Below are 23,947 nucleotides of genomic sequence, written 5' to 3' on the forward strand. Positions count from 1 at the left end.
CCTTCGATGCTGACCACATACTTAAAGGTCATGGCATTTAGTTTTATGATCGCTGTTAAAGGGGAATGTCAACCAGTTTGCCTCCATTTACCTTCATACTGCTGCTGTATCCCCTTCTCATTCCAACTACAAACATGGCCTGGCAAGGCTTTTAGGGAAGTAGAGTTCAGCGCAGACCAGAGGCAGAAATAAATGATATCCCTTTATTGGTGTCAGTGGCACCAAAAATAACCCTCAACCCCCGCCATTGGTGACAGAGTCAGCTATAAAAAAAATATTTTTCATAGGAGTCAGCAAAATTAACACCTCTCTCCCTGGTTGGTGTCAGTGATAGTGACAACAATGAATGGAATAATAGCCACAGTGCCTAAGTGGCTAGCACGTCCGCCTAGCAGCACTAGGATCGCCGGTTTGCATCCCATCCATGACACTACCTGCCTGGAGTTTGCATGTTCTCCCTGTGCCTGCGTGCGTTTCTTCCCACACTCCAAAGACATGCTGATAGGTTAATTGGATCCTGTCTAAATTGGCCCTAGTCCACCAGAGCTGGAATCCAAGAGGGCACCCTGTGTCACTTCCTTCAAACAAAAAGCTCCCTTCTTGGATCACATATTGGTCACTGATTGTAAAAAAAAATAGTTATCAGCACGATAAATGCGTTTGAAAATTTACTGTGCAAATACAGTGTAATGCCCCGTACACACGGTCGGACTTTCCGACGGAAAATGTGTGATAGGACCCTGTTGACGGAAATTCCGACCGTTTGTAGGCTTCATCACACATTTTCCATCGGATTTTCTGACACACAAAGTTTGAGAGCTTGCTATAAAATTTTCCGACAACAAAATCCGTTGTCGGAAATTCCGATCGTGTGTACACAAATCCGACGCACAAAGTGTCACGCATGCTTAGAATAAATTAAGAGATGAAAGCTATTGGCTACTGCCCCGTTTATAGTCCCGACGTATGTGTTTTACGTCACCGCGTTTAGAACGATCGACAACTTTTCTGACAACTTTATGTGACCGTGTGTATGCAAGACAAGTTTGAGCCAACATCCGTCGGAAAAAATCCATGGATTTTGTTGTCGGAATGTCCGATCAATGTCCGACTGAGTGTACAGGGTATAACAGTGTAAAAGTTGCAATGACCATCATTTTATTCCCTAGGATGTCTGCAAAAAAAAAAATATATAAAAAAAATATATGTTTTGGGGTAATTTCCTGAATAATTTCCTAGCAAAAAAATTATGACTGTTACATGTAGGAGAGAAGTTTCAGTATTGGCCTGGGTTGCAAGTGGTTTATTACCATAAGTAAGTAATATACATATAATTATTTTATATATATACAGTGGGGATGGAAAGTATTCAGACCCCCTTAAATTTTTCACTCTTTGTTATATTGCAGCCATTTGCTAAATTCATTTAAGTTCATTTTTTTCCTCATTAATGTACACACAGCACCCCATATTGACAGAAAAACACAGAATTGTTGACATTTTTGCAGATTTATTAAAAAAGAAAAACTGAAATATCACATGGTCCTAAGTATTCAGACCCTTTGCTCAGTATTTAGTAGAAGCACCCTTTTGATCTAATACAGCCATGAGTCTTTTTGGGAAAGATGAAACAAGTTTTTCACACTTGTATTTGGGGATCCTCTGCCATTCCTCCTTGCAGATCCTCTCCAGTTCTGTCAGGTTGGATGGTAAACGTAGGTGGACAGCCATTTTTAGGTCTCTCCAGAGATGCTCAATTGGGTTTAAGTCAGGGCTCTGGCTGGGCCATTCAAGAACAGTCACGGAGTTGTTGTGAAGCCACTCCTTCGTTATTTTAGCTGGGTGCTTAGGGTCATTGTCTTGTTGGAAGGTAAACCTTCGGTCCTGAGCACTCTGGAGAAGGTTTTCGTCCAGGATATCCCTGTACTTGGCCGCATTCATCTTTCCCTCGATTGCAACCAGTTGTCCTGTCTCTGCAGCTGAAAAACACCCCCACAGCATGATGCTGCCACCACCATGCTTCACTGTTGGGACTGTATTGGACAGGTGATGAGCAGTGCCAAAAAGTGCCAAAAAGTTCTATCTTGGTCTCATCAGACCAAAGAATCTTATTTCTCACCATCTTGGAGTCCTTCAGGTGTTTTTTTAGCAAACTCCATGCGGGCTTTCATGTGTTTGTACTGAGCAGAGGCTTCCATCGGGCCACTCTGCCATAAAGCGCCGACTGGTGGAGGGCTGCAGTGATGGTTGACTTTCTACAACTTTCTCCGTTCTCCCGACTGCATCTTTGGAGCTCAGCCACAGTGATCTTTGGGTTCTTCTTTACCTCTCTCACCTAGGCTCTTCTCCCCCGATAGCTCAGTTTGGCCAGAAGGCCAGCTCTAGGAAGGGTTCTGGTCGTCCCAAACATCTTCCATTTAAGGATTATGGAGGCCACTGTGCTCTTAGGAACCTTAAGTACAGCAGAAATGTTTTTGTAACCTTGGCCAGATCTGTGCCTTGCCACAATTCTGTCTCTGAGCTCTTCAGGCAGTTCCTTTGACTTCATGATTCTCATTTGCTCTGACATGCACTGTGAGCTGTAAGGTCTTATATAGACAGGTGTGTGGCTTTCCTAATCAAGTCCAATCAGTATAATCAAACACAGCTGGACTCAAATGAAGGTGTAGAACCATCTCAAGGATGATCTGAAGAAATGGACAGCACCTGAGTTAAATATATGAGTGTCACAGCAAATGGTCTGAATACTTAGGACCATGTGATATTTCAGTTTTTCTTTTTTTAAATAAATCTGCAAAAATGTCAACAATTCTGTGTTTTTCTGTCAATATGGGGTGCTGTGTGTACATTAATGAGGAAAAAAATGAACTTAAATGATTTTAGCAAATAGCTGCAATATAACAAAGAGTGAAAAATTTAAGGGGGTCTGAATACTTTCCGTCAACACTGTATATATATATATTGTGTTTAAGGTAATTTCCTATTTTCAAAAACTGTACTCAAGCAGGTGGCTTAACGGACAAATTACTGAAGTTTGAAGTTATAACTTCCAACCGGTAATTTCCCAATATATAGATAAATTATTATGTTATAACATTTATAGCATAATAATATATGATTTAACTTGATAAAAACAGTACATTTTCCGCAGCAACAGATTCTCATTTTCCCTCTTAACTGTGTGAGAAAAACATGGGATTAAGGGTAAATCTTATACCCATAAACCCATGCTTTTTCCTTCTAGTTAAGAGGGCCGGGCTGGAAGGGAGCATTTGTCTTTTAGACACATGCCCCCTTCTATGACACTGCAGTGGGGGGACAGCCTCCACTGCAGCATTTTTTTTGGACAGCTTGTTCCAAAGGTACTTTACCATTTGTCCAAGGCTTCAAGCTGTCCATTAAGCTCAGTGCCTCTGACAAGAAGTGAGAGGCACTGTGAGCTCAGCCTCTCAGTCTGCTACAAACAGAGTGTGCCGGCTTGTATTTAAACTGGCCGCTCTGTATGTAGCTTCTAACAGGCTGCACGAGAAGCCCCTTATCTCTGGAACTATAGGTGGCAGGAGCCCCAATTTTTGACCTTTGGTGGGGTAGGACTTCAGCTACTTACACCAGGTCGACGAGCTATAACCCTCAAAGCTTTATCGTTTTTTTATTTTTGGTCAATTTTTTTTTTTTATTTTCATAGCGGGTGTGGCATGTTTGCCTTGACAGTATATTTTGGGTCATTGTCATGCTGGAAGACCCATCCACAACCAATCTTCAGGGTTCTGGCTGAGGGAAGAAGGTTCTCATCCAAGATTTTACAATACAGAGCCCTGTCCATTGGCCCTTCAATGCGGCAAAGTGGGCCTGTACCTTTTAGCAGAGAAACAGCCACAAAGCATAATGTTTCCACCTCTGTGCTTAACTGTAGGGGATGGTATTTTTGGGGTCATAGTCAACATTTATGTGGATAATGCAGCAAAACACATATGATGATATTGGTTGACATTGACATTGGTTGACATATGCCAGGCTGCACAGGGCACCCTGGCATATGACAAACAAATTTAACGTGCCAGGATTTTATTATGATTGAATTTGCAAAATCCCCAAAAACTGATTAATCAGGTTTAGGCGGACCTATCTTTTAACGAGATACCATGTCCATTTGTAGGAGTATGAAAACTGTTTATTTAAGCTTCTTGCCTGACCTAGTCATCAAATCATTGCATTGACGGTACAGTTTGCAGATATTGATTTTATTTCAGCTTTTGTTTTCATGTTCACAGCACTGTGAACACCCATAGTCATTTTCTTTTCATAATGGCTTATATAACGTTGTGCATGTTCTAATTCACAGAAAAATTAACCCTCTTTTGTAAATTGCCTGGAGATATGTAGCGTACAGCCGAGACCTTTCTGTGTATCGTCATCCAAGTTTTAATACACCCACGATATTTCAGTAAATAATTGACCATTATTTGCTTGCTTTATTCCTACCAAAACCTAATGATTTCATTGAAGAATTCCAACATATTCTTGTTCCCGTGTGCGTTTCCAAGGCAACTCCTGTTGCTAAGGGAGGGTTCTCACACTGCTTGTAGCTGTATGAATTGGTTCCCTTGAAAAGTCAGGTAGTCTGAAAATCTTGCCGTTTTTTGCGTATGTTTCTGCTTTATAAACCCCTACTGTGCTGGAACAGCTAACAGTAAATAGACTTACAATTGCTTGCTAATGACGTAGCCTCAAAGAGTGGGAAAAAATATATATATATAAAAAAAATAATATCAGTAATATCTCTTTATTGCTTATACACGTTATTAGATGCAAAAAAAAAATAATGCAGGCTATCTGTGTGCTTCTACCGTTAAGAAAAAGCAATACTATTTTGATTCAGTACTTTAGAGAATAAAAGATCACGTCATTTAGACTTGTTTTTCTGGGTGAATAACTGTTATTTACATTGATTTTAATATGTCAACATTTACTTAAATGTCTTTTTATTCATTTATATAGCATTTTATGGTTTCAAAAAGGCTATTAAAAAGAAAATTATTATTCATCAAATACTCTATGGTATTATCCCTGTGCTTCTTTTTATTTAGGCCTTTATATGCATTTCACTGGCTTTTGCTGCCATTTCTGCAACTGTCCTGCTCTTATTAAATAGAGTTTCTCAAAAAACCAAATACATATTTTTAACTGCGTGTTGTATAATTACAAAGCAGTAAGCACTGACATATTTCATGCTTCTGCAGTTTTGCATCAGTGTAATGACTTAAAGCATACTGATAATCAATTGCTGCGCACGCAAAAACCTATGTTGTACAATTAAAAGAGTTTATCGTTCTAGGTGATGAAAGTGTTGATTCAGTTGGCTGCATATGTTACTGCAAACCATTTTTTCATCTATTGTATATCGATGTATACCACTTTCTTTTCAGCATCCCATAAAATGTTATATACAGTATGTTTTAAAATAGCAGCTTGCCTTTTTTTTTTTTAGCAAAGGGTTAAATCCCCAGGATATATAGTGTCCAATCCATTACTCATGAGACCATCCTGCAGGGCTATGTTGCTCAATATGTCAATTTAATGTGCTGGAATAGGCATATTAGACAGAATGAGCACATTCATGAATGAAGCAGGTATACTAAAACGTACGCTGGAGATAAGGATTTTTTTTATCAGACAGGCAGCATTTTCTTTCTTTTTTTTTTTTTTTTTTTTTTACCTTCAACATCCTTTTCTGTCTCCTGCTGCAAAGATGCATTTGTTTGTCTGTTGCCTCCTTAATTAGGTTAGATTTTGCTGTATAAAGAATGCTGCCTGTGATCAAAATGGACTCTTCCACTATTTAGCAAGCCTTTGTTGAATGAGTCATGCAGGCTGTCTCTCATTGGATGGAACGGTTAGCACCCAAGGGATTGCCAAGCAGAGGCTGCATGGCCCTGCTTCATTCACAGAATTATTGATATGCGAGCCAGCCCTTTCATTCACACAAATAGAGTTTCATTCACATTTTTGCGATTTTTCCTTTGTAGCTAATGAAGAAAGGCTTTTGGGAATTTTAGGTGTTCCGTTGTATTAGCTAACAGCTGAAACTATCTATGATGTGAGTATTCGTTGTTGCTATGCTAACAGACAGAATGGGTGAGATGAAGGCTGTGAGGATACTGCAGCGGGCTGTGTCGTTTGCTTAATGAAAGGCTTTTCTGCACTGGGAACTCCATCTTTCATTAAACATCTCCGTTATCCGTGGCTCCTGGGAGCAAAGGTGCTTTTTTTTTATTGTGTCACAAATTAGACTAATTAAATATCTTTATTGGAAGTTTTTTTTTTTTGCTTTTGTACTTTCTGAGTTGCAGTTGTTGAATAATAAGGGGGAGGGGAGGGGGTCTTTAACGTAATGTGCTGCAGTGGGAGACTTGACAGATCACTTATTTTACATGTCTATTGTTTAGCATCACTTGTGGCCTGGTAAATCGCTAGGGGAATTTCGATCCTATTAGGAACAAAGGATGCTCTAGCTTTTAAACTACCTTGAGTATTAACCATTTACCGAAAAGAATACATTTCTTGTTCAGATCTAACATTATAATATATACAGTATTACATAGTCTTTAACACAGAATTTTGCTGTATTTGCTACTGTGGTCTATGTAAAGTGTTTTATAGAAACAGCTGATGATGAATAAACCAGCATTATTTAGAAAGGAAATATAAAACTTTTGTGAAAGTGCATCTTGAAAATTTAGACTGATTTTACATAAAGATTCATTTTGATGAATAGTGACTTTTTTTTTCCTCTCTCTCAGTCACTCTAATCTATATTATCTATCAATCAGGCTTTGCACTGATAACGTTTGGCCTAATCTAAGAAAGCATATTTTATTCGATACCGAACAGGGTTATTAAAGGTGTACATCAGTTTGGAGGAGAAGGGGCAAACTGACATAACTTGAAGAAATGATCTGTTTGCGAAGTTAGGGGAAGGAAATTTGAGAATTGATTGGTTCTATAGTGCTGTAAGTGGGTGGATGTTTTTTGTGCTACAGGAAGTGATTTGCAGTGCTCACTGAGCCTTTTGTTGAAAAGGGTCTCCTCATTTGTGTGAGTCATGCTTTTGCTGTGAGCGAGTTGGCAGCTCTAACCAGAAGTGGAATGTCATATAGAACTGTCTTAGGAAAATTCAACCCTTTATGCTCTTTGATATTTTTCACAATTTTGCTACCTATCTGTATTTTTTTTCCTTTGCAATAGGTTTTACAGGTATCGTTATGAACCTCTGGCAATGTTAGCAAAGGTGGCTCTTAGACTGGCATCAGCTTTGCCACAGCATATGAAAGAAACTAGGTAGAAGGGCATGCTTCAACGTACCAAGTACAACCGCTTCAAGAATGAATCTGTGACACCGGTCGATGATCTCTTGAACAACCTGTCCATGAACAGTAAAGTCTCCACGGTCGCCGGTACTCCAGCTACAATTACGTGCCCGCTTGCGAGTGCAGATTTACCGAAGGACCAAGAAGATGGATCCACCTCTCTTTGTACGTTTATTCACAAAGTGTCTCACTTAAAACTGTCCAACACAGGCAGCCTGTTGGGTATAAAAAACCTTTCCTCTGCAGTAAAGGAGCTTGCTGGATCCAAGTTACAGGGTAGCTCTCCTGCTCTAAGTACGGCAGCAGGAGCCTCAGACAACACATGTAACCTTGTCTCTACCCCTCCGTGTTCACAGCAGGACGTGAGCAAGATGAGCACAGGGAAAAAAACACGCTCAGATGAAATGCATCTGGGAGGTGAAGATTGGAATCAAAGTAGCAGCTTTGTCAATAAGCCTTCTCGAGGATGGCTGCACTCGAATGAGAAGATCCAGGGACCTGGAGTGACGTACATTGTGAAGGTTGGTCTGCTTGTACCCATTTCTGTATGTGCTTTCTTTTTTCTCTTTCTATAAATCAACAGTTTGGTATGTTTTTAATATTAACCAGCAGAACAGGATTTCTGAAGGTTCTCTTAGGCTGGAATGTAATAGACTGCCTGTTAATTGCTTTATTTTCATATTATCTGGCCTTGTGATTTTGTGATCATAGGCGGTCTTATATTTTGAATGTACATTTTAAAACAGCCCAAAGCATTTGCACCTAATTACTATATCTATGAAAACCGAAGGTGGAAACCCAGTACTGATTCAGTGTTTATCGTTTCTTGCTGATGAGAAATTGGGAATCTATTTTTCAATGATTAGAGGGTAATCACAATGAAAGCATTCTATGGGTTATCTGTATGTTTCCATGATAATAAACATTGTAAACCTGTCTACGTCAGTGCTTCATTTGAAACCCGTTGTAAGGAAGCAAGATTAAAGGGACCTTGTAGCGTGTTATGATGAACTCTTGTAAATAAAACAATTGTAGATGTATATTGCTGACACATGCAGTGAGATGCATTCAGCTGAATACTCACGTACGTTATATATTGTCAAAATAATATCATTCACATTAATTAATGTAAGCAATTAATTACTCAAGCAAATGTACCATTTATGTTTCCTTATTAGCAAGAAATGCTGGCAACATGATTGCTTCTTCTTACAAATCTTTATTGGGCACTAACAGCAGTGCTACATCTATAATTCTAACGCGTTTTGGCCAGAGCCTTCCTCATTAGCTGTTATTCTACATTTTCTTAAACAGGTTACTTTAAATATAGATGATAATATCTGCCCTGTCGATACTGCTGAATGAAGCCTGCTCCTTAGTTAGTACCAATGTGTTTGATTAGAATCAGGCACCTCTTTCTTTTATGAATTATTCTCCACAATTCTCAGTGAGATCAACAGCTTGTTTTGTCTTTTGTATTCAGTTGTACACAGAACGATGTAACGCATGACCATTTCTGTAGTATGTAAGCTTCCACTCTTCTTTATCAAAAAAAGAAAAAATACAGTGTAATTGATTAAAGGATTCATGTCATTTCTATGTGGCTTTTTACTTGAATAGTGATTTTTTAAAATATATTATTTGTTCAAAGCTGCTAGTTTTTAGTACAATGTAGTAAAGCCATATGCTTTTCTCAAACCTTGCATTTATCACTTGTAGAAATGTACATAGTGTTACTTTTTTTTTTTTTAAATCAAATCATTTATATCCTCTGGCTGGCCATAGATCACCAGGTATTTCCACAGGAACAAGAGGCAGGGAGATATCTGTCCATCAGTACACAATTTTGCTGAGCTCCAGGACCTATAACATTTCTTGCCTGATTCTGACCACAGTACATAGTGCTCCTTTGGTCCTTCAAGATCATGTTAGAAAATACTAGTAATCAGTGCCTCCAACTATCTGAATTGCATTTTATCACCTGCTAGAAAGTCAGAATTATCACGATAATTGCAAGCAATGATTAAAATTAGGTAAATTTTCTTTCTAATATTTGTCGTATTAGTTTTTTTACCTATATTTTGTAGCATATACCTATGTGCTCAAAATTTGTTCTGGCTATCTAAAGTCACTTGACTTTAAATTTTATTTAATTTTTAAAATTTTTGTAGATAACAGAACTATATGCTTTTTTAATTGTGATCTCTAGTTTTCACTTAAATTGGGCTTGCAAATATTACACACAGTGTCTAGCACTTCCACCTAGCAGCACTTGGGTTGTTGGCTCGAATCCCAATCATGGTACTACCTGCCTGGAGTTTGCATGTTCTCCCTGTGCTTGCGTAGGTTTCCTCCCACACTCCAAAGACATGCTGGTAGGTTAATTGGCTCCTATCCAAATTGGCCCTAGTAAGTGTATGTATGAATGTGAGTTAGGGACCTTAGATTTTAAGCTCCTTGAGGGTAGGGACTGATGTGAATGTATAATAAATATGTAAAGTGCTGCAGAAATTGACCACTCTATATAAGTACCTTTAACAAATAAATTACTTAAACTGTCCTGTGAAGAGTTTGTAACAATGTTACCCAACTGCTGCCCTGGGATAACAGTGTGGCCTTTTTGGCCTACCACAGTTACTCCATAATACTTTTCTCACTTATATTTTTCTAAACAAATATTGATACAAATTAAACAAGAGATGGGGAATTCTGTACTGGACATCAAGAGTGCTGCTATCTTATCTAAGCCATCTGTAGAATGCACACTTTACTGAGAGATGTTAATTCCACTAGCAGCATATTACCATGCACTATTACTAAGCACCAGTGCCACTGTCATACTGCACTGCTGCAATGCTCAGTGCTTTACCTTATTTTTCTTCTGATAAAGTTTATATTGTAATCTTCAGGCATTTAAAGAAGAATTATAGGTATGGCATTTTTTTACATAGTTACATTGGTCCAGCTTGGACCAGTTTAACTATGCATATACCATAACTGTGGGATCCCTGTAGAGCTGGAAATTACTTAAGAAGTCACCCCTACTTCAGTGATCTCCACTAGCTCCTGAATCCTGTGCTAAGCGGCTGTCCTGCTGCATTCTGAACACAGGAGTTCTGCTCAACATGGACGCCATTCAGAGAATGTTTTGTATGTTCTCAGGGAATGGAAAGCATCCTCTGATTGGATAAGGTAAAGAGGCAGACCGGTGACATCACTCTCTCCACCTCATTCAATCAAAGAATCAGGGACATAGAAGCCGGGGGAGATTATTTCAAGCTTCTATAGGGATCCCACAGGTATAGTTTATGCATAGTTAAATTGATTCAAGCTGAACCAATGTAACTGTGTAAAGAATGCCATACTTAGATAGAAGTCAGGGGCATGTTAAAAAAATGAAATATTCCTTTAAATATTGTGCCTGGGGGGCCACCTTAGTCTGCCTGTAAAGTGGTGCATCTGTGTGATGTGTAGAACAGTGCTGCTGCAAAATAATATTTCTAAATGAAAAAAATGTCATTTAAACTTGCTTGTGGCTGTAATGTATTGCCGGCTCCCGGCAATATAGATAAAAATTCAAGGAAAAAATTGGCGTGCTGTCCCCCCACCAGTCCATACCAGTCCCTTCGGGTCTGTTATGGATTTTAAGGGGAACTCTATGCCAAAATGTAAAAAAACATGACATACAAAATCCATACCAGACCCTTATCCGAGAATGCAGCCTGGAGTACAGGATAGGGGTGGGATGAGCGAGCACCTCCCTTCTGAACCATACCAGACCACATATCCTCAACATGGGGCGGGTGCTTTGGTGGGGACAAGAGCCTCTTCCCAACAACCCTGGCCATTGGTTGTCGGGGTCTGCGGGCGGGCGGCTTATCGGAATCTGTAAGCCCCCTTTAACAAGGGGACCCCAGATCCCGGCCCCCCTTATGTGAATGGGTACATTGTACCCCTACCCATTCACCAAAAAAAGTGTCAAAAAGTAAAAACCACAATAGACAATTTTTGACAATTCCTTTATTAAAAAAAAAAGTGTCCTGCAATGTCCATCCATTGTCAATCACGATGCCTGATGGACCCGAAAAATTATAGGAAAAAACTCTGCCTCCATGGGAGGCCTCCCAGTGACTGCTGTCTTTTCCCTTTGACAGCTCTTTTATAGGCAGGGGCGGGGTCACCCTCTGATGTAACCAGATGACCCCACCCCCTTCTGAGGTCACATGACCTCAGAAGGGGGTGGGGTCACTCAGTTACGTCACTGGGTGGCCTCGCCCTTGCCTATACAACGGCTGTCACAGCCAAGAGACAGCAGTTGCCGGGAGGCCTCCCATCGAGGCGGAGCATTTTTATTTTTTTCAATTATTTGGGTCCATTGGGCGGCGTGATTGAAGATGGATGGACATCGCGGGACACTTTATTTTTTCTTTTTTAATAAAGGAATTGTCAAAAACTGTCTGTTGTGGTTTTTTGACACTTTTTTTGGGTGAATGGGTAGGGGTACAATGTACCCGATACCCATTCACATAAGGGGGCCCGGGATCTGGAGCTCCCCTTGTTAAAGGGGGCTTCCAGATTCCGATAAGCCCCCTGCCCACAGACCCCGACAACCACCCTGCACTATATATATATATATATATATATATATATATATATATATATATATATATATATATATATATATATATATATATATATATATATATATATGTATGTACAGTGGGGACGGAAAGTATTCAGACCCCCTTAAATTTTTCACTCTTTGTTATATTGCAGCCATTTGCTAAAATCATTTAAGTTCATTTTTTTCCTCATTAATGTACACACAGCACCCCATATTGACAGAAAAACACAGAATTGTTGACATTTTTGCAGATTTATTAAAAAAGAAAAACTGAAATATCACATGGTCCTAAGTATTCAGACCCTTTGCTCAGTATTTAGTAGAAGCACCCTTTTGATCTAATACAGCCATGAGTCTTTTTGGGAAAGATGCAACAAGTTTTTCACACCTGGATTTGGGGATCCTCTGCCATTTCTCCTTGCAGATCCTCTCCAGTTCTTCCAGTTCTGTCAGGTTGGATGGTAAATGTTAGTGGACAGCCATTTTTAGGTCTCTCCAGAGATGCTCAATTGGGTTTAAGTCAGGGCTCTGGCTGGGCCATTCAAGAACAGTCACGGAGTTGTTGTGAAGCCACTCCTTCATTATTTTAGCTGTGTGCTTAGGGTCATTGTCTTGTTGGAAGGTAAGCCTTCGGCCCAGTCTGAGGTCCTGAGCACTCTGGAGAAGGTTTTCCTCCAGGATATCCCTGTACTTGGCCGCATTCATCTTTCCCTCGATTGCAACCAGTCGTCCTGTCCCTGCAGCAGAAAAACACCCCCACAGCATGATGCTGCCACCACCATGCTTCACTGTTGGGACTATATTGGATAGGTGATGAGCAGTGCCTGATTTTCTCCACACATACCACTTAGAATTAAGGCCAAAAAGTTCTATCTTGGTCTCATCAGACCAAAGAATCTTATTTCTCACCATCTTGGAGTCCTTCAGATGTTTTTTAGCAAACTCCATGCATGCTTTCATGTGTCTTGCACTGAGGAGAGGCCTCCGTTGGGCCACTCTGCCATAAAACCTTGACGGGTGGAGGGCTGCAGTGATGGTTGACTTTCTACAACTTTCTCCCATCTCTCGACTGATCTTTGGGTTCTTCTTTACCTCTCTCACCAAGGCTCTTCTCCCCCAATAGCTCAGTTTGGCCGGACGGCCAGCTCTAGGAAGGGTACTGGTCATCCCAAACGTCTTCCATTTAAGGATTATGGAGGCCACTGTGCTCTTAGGAACCTTAAGTGCAGCAGAAATTTTTTGTAACCTTGGCCAGATCTGTGCCTTGCCACAATTCTGTCTCTAAGCTCTTCAGGCAGTTCCTTTGACCTTATGATTCTCATTTGCTCTGACATGCACTGTGAGCTGTAAGGTCTTATATAGACAGGTGTGTGGCTTTCCTAATCAAGTCCAATCAGTATAATCAAACACAGCTGGACTCAAATGAAGATGTAGAACCATCTCAAGGATGATCAGAAGAAATGGACAGCACCTGAGTTAAATATATGAGTGTCACAGCAAAGGGACTGAATACTTAGGACCATGTGATATTTCAGTTTTTCTTTTTTAATAAATCTGCAAAAATGTCAACAATTCTGCGTTTTTCTGTTAATATGGGGTGCTGTGTGTACAATAATGAGGAAAAAAAATGAACTTGCATGATTTTAGCAAATGGCTGCAATATAACAAAGAGTGAAAAATTTAAGGGGGTCTGAATACTTTCCGTCCCCACTGTAGATGGCCCAGACACATTCTACCATTCTGCTTTAATAGGTAAACCAAGAATGTACAGTTTGGCAGTTATAAGGAAAGCCACAGCTGTCAAGTAGAGATGGTCCCAATGTTTGAATCGAACATAAGTTCGACTCGAACATCGAGTGTTAATTTGTTCGCAGAAGAACCAAACATATGGGGCGTTTGCAGCAAATTAGAGCGCCACGGAGCGCCCCATATTGCAGTGTGAGATCGCAGTGCATTGACAGCTGCTGATTGGCCAAAGAATGCACCTGACCTGCATGCTTTGGCCAATCACAGCATGATCTGCTGTGAGAGCCATGACTGGCCAAAGGCAGGGTGCCTTTGGCCAATCATGGCTCAGGAGGCTAAGTTCATGCCCCACACTACATAAGGCTGCTTACACTGCGGCCGTATGTAGTGTGATAACGTGGAGATTGAGAGAACTTGAGCCAGATTAGGCAGGTTAGTTAGTGGCATATACACACACATACACAGTGCAGTCAGTTTAGGACAGGGCTTGACAAATTTGCTTGGAATCTAGGAGCCAGCTAAAAAAGTTAGGAGCCAGGTTTTTTTTTTTTTTTTTTAAAGACCAACACAGCTTTATTTTCAATATAAAAATTAACCAATCTTAAATTTACACAGAAAGACGACTAGAACGAATGTGACTGTTTTTATTTCCTGCCATGCAGGGACACAAGACCGCCATATCCCCGCTAAGGGTCCAATCAGGTCCGCCTGAAAAACTGACAGGAGAACCTGATCAGACAGCCCATGTGAAAGGGGCCAAGCAGGGAGCTGACAAATAATACATTCATTTTAATTAACCGCTTCCTTCCCGCAGGACGACTATATACGTCCTGTCTTTGAAGAGAAATACCGTTGTTATGGTAGCAGCTAGCTACCATAACCCCGGTATCCTCTTCAAGAGCCAGCGGTTCTCTTTCAGATAAAAGTGGTCTCTGCAGCAGATTCGCCGCAAGATCACTTTTATCGGTGGCGGGAGAGGGCCCCCCCAACCACCGCTCTCCAGTGTCCTTCACCGATTACCGTGGCCGTCGGTAACGGCGGAGGCAATCCGGACCTGTCCCTGGCCTGACATGGAGACGAGTGAGGGGAAGATGGCCCCCCCACCCGTCTTTTTGACCCCAGATCTCATATTTAAGAGGACTTTTACATTAAGAGGATTTTTACATTCCTTGTAATAGGAATAAAAGTAACTTTTTTTTTTAAAGAACAGTGAAAAAATTAAAAATAAAAGTTAAAATAAATAATAAAAAAAGAATAATTTTAAACGCGCCCCGTCCCGCCGAGCTCGCGTGCAGAAGCGAACGCATATGTGAGTAGCGCCCGAATATGAAAGTGGTGTTCAAACCACACATGTGAGGTATCGCCGCGATTCGTAGAGCGAGAGCAATAATTCTAGTCCTAGACCTCCTCTGTAACTCAAAACATCCAACCTGTACAATTTTTTAAACGTCGCCTATGGAGATTTTAAAGGGTAAAAGTTTGTCGCCATTAGACAAGCGGACGAAATTTTGAAGCATGACATGTTGGGAATTAATTTACTCAGCGTAACATTATCTTTCACAATATAAAAAAAATTGGGCTAACTTTACTGTTGTCTTATTTTTTAATTAAAAAAAGTATTTTTTCCCAAAAAAGTGCGCTTGTAAGTCTGCTGCGCACATACAGTGTGACAGAAAGTATTGCAACGACTGCCATTTTATTCTCTAGGGTGTTAGAATAAAAAATATATATAATGTTTGGGGGTTCTAAGTAAAGGGAAGGAGATGAGCGGGCAGTGAAAACAGGCAGGGGAAGCTCCATTAGCATTGGTAGTTGTCTTGTCATACCAACGGCCACCACAAGAGGGTGCCCAATTGCAGAAGGAACCATAGGACTGCAGAAGGCTGCAAAGCCGCAGCCTCAATTACCGGCGGGGCCCAAAGCGATCGCGCTGGGAGGGGGGGTGTCGCACGATGACAGGATACCCCAGCTGTGCCGCCCCAGGCGCCAGGTCGCTCATTCTAGTCGCAAATGCGACCTGGCACCCGGGGTTTGTCGAGCCCTGGTTTAGAATATATGTACAGTGCAGGCAGTGTAGTGTATATACAGTGGGAACGGAAAGTATTTACACCCACTTAAATTTTTTCACTCTGTTATATTGCAGCCATTTGCTTAAATCATGTAAGTTCACTTTTTTTCCTCATTAATGTATGCACAGCACCCCATTTTGACAGAAGAACACAGAATTGTGGACATTTTTGCAGATTTATTAAAAAAGAAAAACTGAAATATCACATGGACTTAAGTATTCAGACCCTTTGCTGTGACACTCATATATTTAACTCAGGTGCTGTCCATTTCTTCTGATCAACCTTGAGATGGTTCTACACCTTCATTTGAGTCCAATTGTGTTTGATTATACTGATTGGACTTGATTAGGAAAGCCACACACCTGTCTATATAAGACCTTACAGCTCACAGTGCATGTCAGAGCAAATGAGAATCATGAGGTCAAAGGAACTGCCTGAAGAGCTCAGAGACAGAATTGTGGCAAGGCACAGATCTGGCCAAGGTTACAAAAAAATTTTTGCTGCGCTTAAGGTTCCTAAGAGCACAGTGGCCTCCATAATCCTTAAATGGAAGATGTTTGGGACGACCAGAACCCTTCCTAGAGCTGGCCTTCTTGGTCTGATGAGACCAAGATAGAACTTTTTGGCCTTAATTCTAAGTGGTATGTGTGGAGAAAATCAGGCACTGCTCATCACCTATCCAATATAGTCCCAACAGTGAAGCATGGTGGTGGCAGCATCATGCTGTGGGGGTGTTTTTCTGCTGCAGAGACAGGACGACTGGTTGCAATCAAGGGAAAGATGAATGTGGTCAAGTACAGGGATATCCTGGAGGAAAACCTTCTCCAGAGTGCTCGGGACCTCAGACTGGGCCGAAGGTTTACCTTCCAACAAGATAATGACCCTACGCACACAGCTAAAATAGCGAAGGAGTGGCTTCACAACAACTCCGTGACTGTTCTTGAATGGCCCAGCCAGAGCCCTGACTTAAACCCAATTGAGCATCTCTGGAGAGACCTATAAATGGCTGTCCACCAACATTTACCATCCAACCTGACAGAACTGGAGAGGATCTGCAAGGAGGAATGGCAGAGGATCCCCAAATCCAGGTGTGAAAAACTTGTTGCATCGTTCCCAAAAAGACTCATGGCTGTATTAGATCAAAAGGGTGCTTCTACTAAATACTGAGCAAAGGGTTTGAATACTTAGGACCATGTGATATTTCAGTTTTTCTTTTTTAATAAATCTGCAAAAATGTCAACAATTCTGTGTTTTCTGTCATTATGGGGTGCTGTGTGTACATTAATGAGGAAAAAAATGATTTTAGCAAATGGCTGCAATCTAACAAAGAGTGAAAAATTTAAGGGGGTCTGACTACTTTCCGTCCCCACTGTATATATGAAGTCAAGGTTTTAATGCCCTGCTGTGGTCCTTGGCCTCTAATAAGAGCTATGTCATATCAGTGCTTTTATAGCTGTGATTTAATTTTAGGCAGCTTCACCTTTATCACATCAAATGTTTTTCTTGCAAGGAGTACATTATGAATTGCAGTCAATGTATTGGTAATTGTCAGTAATTCTAGCAGATTTACACCTTTGCTGAGTTATTCATCCTCTGTTATCCTCCTCTCTTCTAGAACATCTGTTTTTTTTTTTTTTAAAGCGGGGGTTCACCCACACCGCCAAAAAAAAAAAATATTAAAAGCCAGCAGCTACAAATACTGCAGCTGCTGACTTTTAATACATGGCCACTTACCTGTCCCAGGGTCCAGCGATGTCGGCAGGGGACGCCGAGAACCCGCTCGGTTCTCGGCAGCTGCCGCCGCCATCCTAGGTGAGGGAATCAGGAAGTGAAGCGTTGTGGCTTCACTTCCCGGTTCCATACTGCGCATGCGCGAGTCGTGCTGCGCGTCCCAAGTGGTCCCCGCTCTCTCCTGGGAGCTGTGTGTTCCCAGGAGACAGCGCGGTGCGGACGGGAAGAGGCGTAGACTCCCATGGGAGTCTATGCCAGAAGTGGGTGCAAATACCTGTCTTAGACAGGTATCTGCACCCCCCTCCCCCCTGAAAGGTGCCAAATGTGACACCGGAGAGGGGGAGGGTTCCGAAAAGCGGAAGTTCCATTTTTGTGTGGAACTCCGCTTTAAATCAGTTTCTTGTACTTTACATAGTAGCTGCTGACATTCATGTCACATTTATTTTTTCACCTGCCTAAAATGGACCTTTCCCTCTTTCACTTTCAGAATTGAGCTCTAATTTATGAGTTAAACAAACATTTTTTCCTTTTACTTACAATTACTGGTTTCCTGAGGCCATTGCCGGGACAAGGTCATCCAGCGTCCAGGGCAAAGATGCCAAAATCCAAAAATATTCCTCCCCCACCTCTCTTAAGGTTAGGGTCAGGGCACCACCATCCCTGCAATAAACCATTGCGCCCAGGGCAACTTTCCCTCCTGCCCACACCTTGTCCCAGCCCTGCCTGAGGCATTGGTGATGTAGCCCTGACCTCACAGCTGCATCCTAGGAAGGCTACATCACCAATGCCTTTCAGGGATATCTCCTCTGTAAATTGCTAAGTCTTGCAAAATCTTGGAGAAAAGGCATCCCCCCTCTCAGGTGATATGCACTATCTCATGTACCAAGAGGCAGACCCAGAGTTCCAGGAAGCAAAGGTAAATGGATTAATCTGCCCCTAGTGAAAATGGCCACTATGAGAAGAACAGGGAGGACAATAAAAATAAGGTATGCATAGAATGAAAAGCTTTCAATTATTTATAGGTCCGTGGTCCTCTACAGTCATTGATTGGATTTCATTCTTTTCAATTCTGGAGGCCAATTATCACATGTGGCCGTTACTTAGAGTGGTCTTTATGTAAATGTAGTCTGCCTAGGAACACTGACTCCTCTTAACTGACACCCACCCATCAATGCAAGAGCCAGTACACTGCTTATAGCAGGGAGGCATATTCAGGCAGGGTGCTGTGATCTTTTCAGGATGTATGGCACCCTGATGGCCCCTTCCACCAGCCATGAACTGCATTATTACATAGAGAAGCACAGAGATCCAATGATGAGATCACTGGGTCTAAAATACGGTATGCAAAGAAAATGAAAAGGTTTTACTGAAAACTTTCATAAGCATGGGGGGGGGGGGGCACATATACAGTAGATTAAACTTCAGGTTTAAGAAAGCATTTATAATATAGAGGGGCCATCAGGGTGCTCATATAATTAATTCAGTCATCAAACATACAAGAGCACAGCACAGAATGAGATCTTACTTTCTAATGTTCAGTTCATTGTGTCACCACGCCTTCCCTGTGTGCTCCCAGGATGCCAAGGCTGGGTTCACATATATGCAAATTGGATGCGTTTTTTTAACTGCATCCAATTTGCATAACATGTGAGTGTGACCGGCTTTCAATGGAACCTGTTCACACATGTCCAGGGCGGCTGCGGTGCGGTTTTGAAAAGGGTCCTGTGTGTTTTTGGGTCCAGTTCAGGTGCGAATTCAAGGAAAAATTCACACCTGAATCACAACAGAAACGCACAGGACACCAGACTGCAAATCGCAGATATGTGAACCCAGCCTTACAGGCTCAAAAATGGTTCCATTAGCATATATTGGTATCAGAAAGATTGACTTTTGTTCCCTATTATTCATGAAGTTAATTTCATGTCAATAATGCAAGAAAGAGGGAATGCACTAGTCAGTTATAATGTAACTAGAATATATGGAGAGACTGTATAAGTGGTGGACCGATAAGCAGTATTTTATTTTTTTTAACAAAAGTAATACATTTCTTAACAAGGAGTACGATAGGCCTAGTTTTTTTGAAATACCAATTTTTGTTGTTTGTGGCAACCAACAGGTTTGTTTGTGTCATGTTTCTAGTGATTATAGGAGAATGAATGAATGAAACAATCAGATTGGCTACTACATTCTTCGTGAACTGTGTATCCCTTCACACACACACTCTTTTATATGTGAGGCCCTTTATTAAAAAGCATGTTATTACAATTACCAGTGTTAGAAGCACTTAAAGCAACTATTTATTTTTTAATGCAAATTATAGGATCTATCTACCTAAAATATATATTTCAATGGGAGAGCAAATTAAGGAAAATCTCCCCAATGTCACACAGGCAGCTAAAAAACAAAACAAAAACAAAAAAACCCTGACAGCAGTTTGATAGTTGTGACCCAAGTATTCTAAGAGCTGGCCCTTGTTTACGTTTATTCTGTCCTTTGTTCTGCCATCAGATTAAAAAATCCTGTTCCTATTAACTCTCAAATGACAAATAAGTTATGGAAATGATAACAAAATCTTAAATCTTACAAATCTTAAACCCCCATCAAATCATTCCCCGCATCCATACCTCCTAACATTTTGAGATGGGAATGAGGGACACCTATCAGCAAAAGTATGCAGGCATAGGACACACCCCTTGCCACGCTCCCTTAAAGGAGAATTGTACAAACAAACAAGATTGGTTAAACCCATTATTTTTTTTTTTTTTACCACTACTATTCCTTTATATTGGCTTTTGGAATTTACAAATGCAGCAATTTAGAAATCAGATGAAAGGTTTAGCGCCGGAAAACACTTTTTGATAAAGATAAAAAGTGAATTTTATATACAGCTATATAAATCAGACCAAATTGAGGGACAATTGAGGAGCAATGAGGGACAGGGGGGACTTTATTCCAAATCAGGGACAGTCCCTTGAAATCAGGGACAGTTGGGAGCTATGCCTGCATCAATATTACCTTTTGTACCACCACCACCACCTCCCTTTAGAATGTAAGCTCTACAAGCAGGGCCCTCCTGTCCCTTCTGTATTGAACTGTACTGTAATTGTGCTGTCTCCCCTCTACATTGTAAAGCACTGCGTAAACTGTTGGCGCTATATAAGTCGTGATTAATAATAAAAATAAAGTGATCTTAATAAAATACTAACAATTTGTTGGTGCCGGCATCTCGGTGCATGGTAGGTTTTCCCACTATGTGTTCCTCCTAATGCTATCAGATATTGCTAGGCAAAAGGGAGAATTACTATGCTAAACTTGGTGGCTCCTTAATCTGTTAGCTAGTATTTATTGAATATGGCTGCCTCCATTTGGGATCATTATCACACCCGAACACTAGCCAGACAGGTTTGGGTTTGTGATTTTTGTTTTGGAAAAAATGATCGCTCATTTGTTTATTTTTTATATATAGTAGTGATTTCAAGAATACACCTGCTTCCTCGCTGGCTTCAGGTTTGGTAAAAACAGTGAGTGACTGCATGGGATTGTTATCAACCCACAAAATCTTTGCCTATTTAACCACTTAGAAAACAAAATAAGTGTAGTGCTAATATGACAAATAAAATGGCCTTAGAAGACCATTACATCATCAAATAGACAAACCCAAAGAAGGCAACAGAAAAATACATCCAACAAAATGAAAGTCCTCAGTGGGTATGTGACTCCTGTAAGTTAGTGACAGACAGTTCTCGGTACAAATGTGACTTCATAGGTATATCAGTGTGCATCTGTAATGGAAGGAACACCACCACTGACAATAGGGAGGCTTACCGGAACGTTTGAACCCAAAAGGACATACGTTCAATTGGGTCAAACAGGCTTGGAAAATAAACGGCTGATGGATTTCCGTAGCGGCTGTAGAAAGATCCTGAGATGGTCTGTGAACCGGTGGGTCCCTCGGGGGTGATGCCCACAGTAGAAGATGATTATTATCAAATGAGAAAAAACAAAGGAAGGCCACATAGTGTAACTCCATATAAAATGTGTACCAATTTATTTAAAAAAAAGGAAATACACTCACATGGAAATGGATAAAACAGTGCTGTATAAGTAAAATGGCAGCAGTGGGGTCCTACCTGACACGTTTAGTCTCCTTGGACATCGTCCAAGGAGACAATGGACGATGTCCAAGGAGACGAAACGCGTCGGATAAGACCCCACTGCTGCTATTTTACTTATACAGCACTGTTTTATCCATTTCCATGTGAGTGTATTTCCTTTTTTTTAAATAAATTGGTACACATTTTATATGGAGTTACACTATGTGGCCTTCCTTTGTTTTTTCTCATTTGATAATAATCATCTTCTACTGTGGGCATCACCCCCGAGGGACCCACCGGTTCACAGACCATCTCAGGATCTTTCTACAGCCGCTACGGAAATCCATCAGCCGTTTATTTTCCAAGCCTGTTTGACCCAATTGAACGTATGTCCTTTTGGGTTCAAACGTTCCGGTAAGCCTCCCTATTGTCAGTGGTGGTGTTCCTTCCATTACAGATGTCACGTGCACACTGATATACCTATGAAGTCACATTTGTACTGAGGACTGTCACTAACTTACAGGAGTCACATACCCACTGAGGACTTTCATTTTGTTGGATGTATTTTTCTGTTGCCTTCTTTGGGCTTGTCTATTTGATGAAGTAATGGTCTTCTAAGGTCATTTTATTTGTCATATTAGCGCTACACTTATTTTGTTTTCTGATTTATGCACATATCCTATTGGCCGTGTTAGCTGCTTATTCTTTTGGGCAGCGCAGAATTATTTGTTTTGTTTTGCCTATTTAACCACTTCAGGACCGCCCCACATACATTTACTGCGGTGGGGCGGCCCTTAAATGCAAAATCACGTACCTGTATGTCAATTTTTAAAAGGGCTTTGAGGCACATGCATGCATGCGCTCGCTGTGATTGGACACAGTGGGAGCCAATCAGCGGGTCCGCAGAAACCTGGCGATCGTTCGGAGAGAGGCAGAACTATTCTGCCAGAGGGGAAAATGGAGATCTTTCATAGATCATTGTTTCCCCCAGTCAAACCACCTCCCCCCACAGTTAGAAAACACCCCCTAGGGACACACTTAACCCTTTGATTACCCTTGATGTTAACCCCTTCCCTGCCAATGTCATTAATACAGTGACAGTGCATTTTTTTAGCACTGATCACTGTAATAATGCCACTGGTCCCCAAAAAGTGTCAAAAATGTCAGATCGGTAACTGATTTGTCCGCTACAATGTCGCAGTCCCTCTAAAAATCGCTGATCGCCACCATTACTAGTAAAAAAATAATAAAAGAAAAAGTCCATAAATCTATCCCATGGTTTCTAGACGCTATAACTTTTGCGCAAAACCAATAAACCAATCAATACACGCTTATTGTTTTTTTTGTTTTACCAAAAACATGTAGCAGAATACATATTGGCCTAAACTGATGAAGAAATAGCAGAATAGTAAAAAATATTGTTTTTTTTTTTCAAAATTGTCGGTCTTTTTTTGTTTATAGCGCAAAAAATAAAAATCACAGAGGTGATCAACACCAAAAGAAACCTCTATTTGTGGGAAAAAAACGACATCAATTTTTTTTTGGGTACAGCATTGCACGACCACACAATTGTTAGTTAAAACAACGCAGTGCCCTATCGCAAAAAATGGCCTGGTCAGGAAGTGGTGAAACCTTTCGGAGCTGAAGTGGTTAAACTAGGATCCTGCTAGATCTTATTTTTGTGAAGCCAACTATAAGCCTTGTTTGTGCTGGGATAAGTCAAAGGTACATACTGAAATTTGACAGTCATTTTAACCTTTACCTAATAATAATCCATGAGTTAGTTATCTTAACTATGCCTAAACACAGGGCTTTTTTTTTCAGTGGGAACGCGGGGGAACACATTTCCAGCACCTCCACCACTGAATGTATGTAATGGCAAGGAGTGCTGGATTGTGCTACAGTGTCTATTGATGCTGGCTGCTGATGGATCTATTGTTGCTGGAGGGGATCTATTTCTGCAGAAGGCTTGATTGCTGCTGGGGAGGTCTATTGTTGCTGGTGGGGGATCTATTGTTGCTGGGGTGGGTCTTATTTTGCTGGGGGGTCAGTTGTCGCTGTGAGGGATGTACTGTTGAGAGAGCAGTCTATTATATCTGGCTGCTGGAGGGTCTATTGTTGCTGGGTGTTATTTTGTTGTGGGTGGTCCATTGTTGTAGGGGGGATCTATTGTTGCTGGTGGGTCTATTGTTGTTGGCTGTGGGCGGGTCTATTTTACTGCTTTTCTTGTTATCAATAACAAATTCCATACAAATTACTTAGTACCACAAATGTTACTTGGTTCTGTATTCTCTAAAAGGGGCAGTGCTGGGAGGT

At 40.9% G+C, this 23,947-nt stretch overlaps 1 protein-coding gene across 3 annotated transcripts in view; it reads left to right on the top strand.

Moving 5' to 3' along the window:
• Positions 1-5,872: 5,872 nt before the first annotated feature.
• The window catches only part of SHC3 (SHC adaptor protein 3), a 184,015-nt gene continuing 165,940 nt past the window's right edge, over positions 5,873-23,947 (top strand). The window contains exons 1-2 of one of the 3 annotated variants that reach the window (XM_073632953.1): positions 5,873-6,097; positions 7,246-7,888. In XM_073632953.1, coding sequence (XP_073489054.1) covers positions 7,349-7,888 — 540 coding nt within the window. In that variant the 5' untranslated portion in view covers positions 5,873-6,097; positions 7,246-7,348. The other 2 variants (XM_073632954.1, XM_073632952.1) reach the window with 2 other exon arrangements.

The sequence above is a fragment of the Aquarana catesbeiana genome, linkage group LG01 (genome assembly GCF_042186555.1).
Source record: "Aquarana catesbeiana isolate 2022-GZ linkage group LG01, ASM4218655v1, whole genome shotgun sequence".
In the NCBI taxonomy this organism is placed as follows: Eukaryota; Metazoa; Chordata; class Amphibia; order Anura; family Ranidae; genus Aquarana; species Aquarana catesbeiana.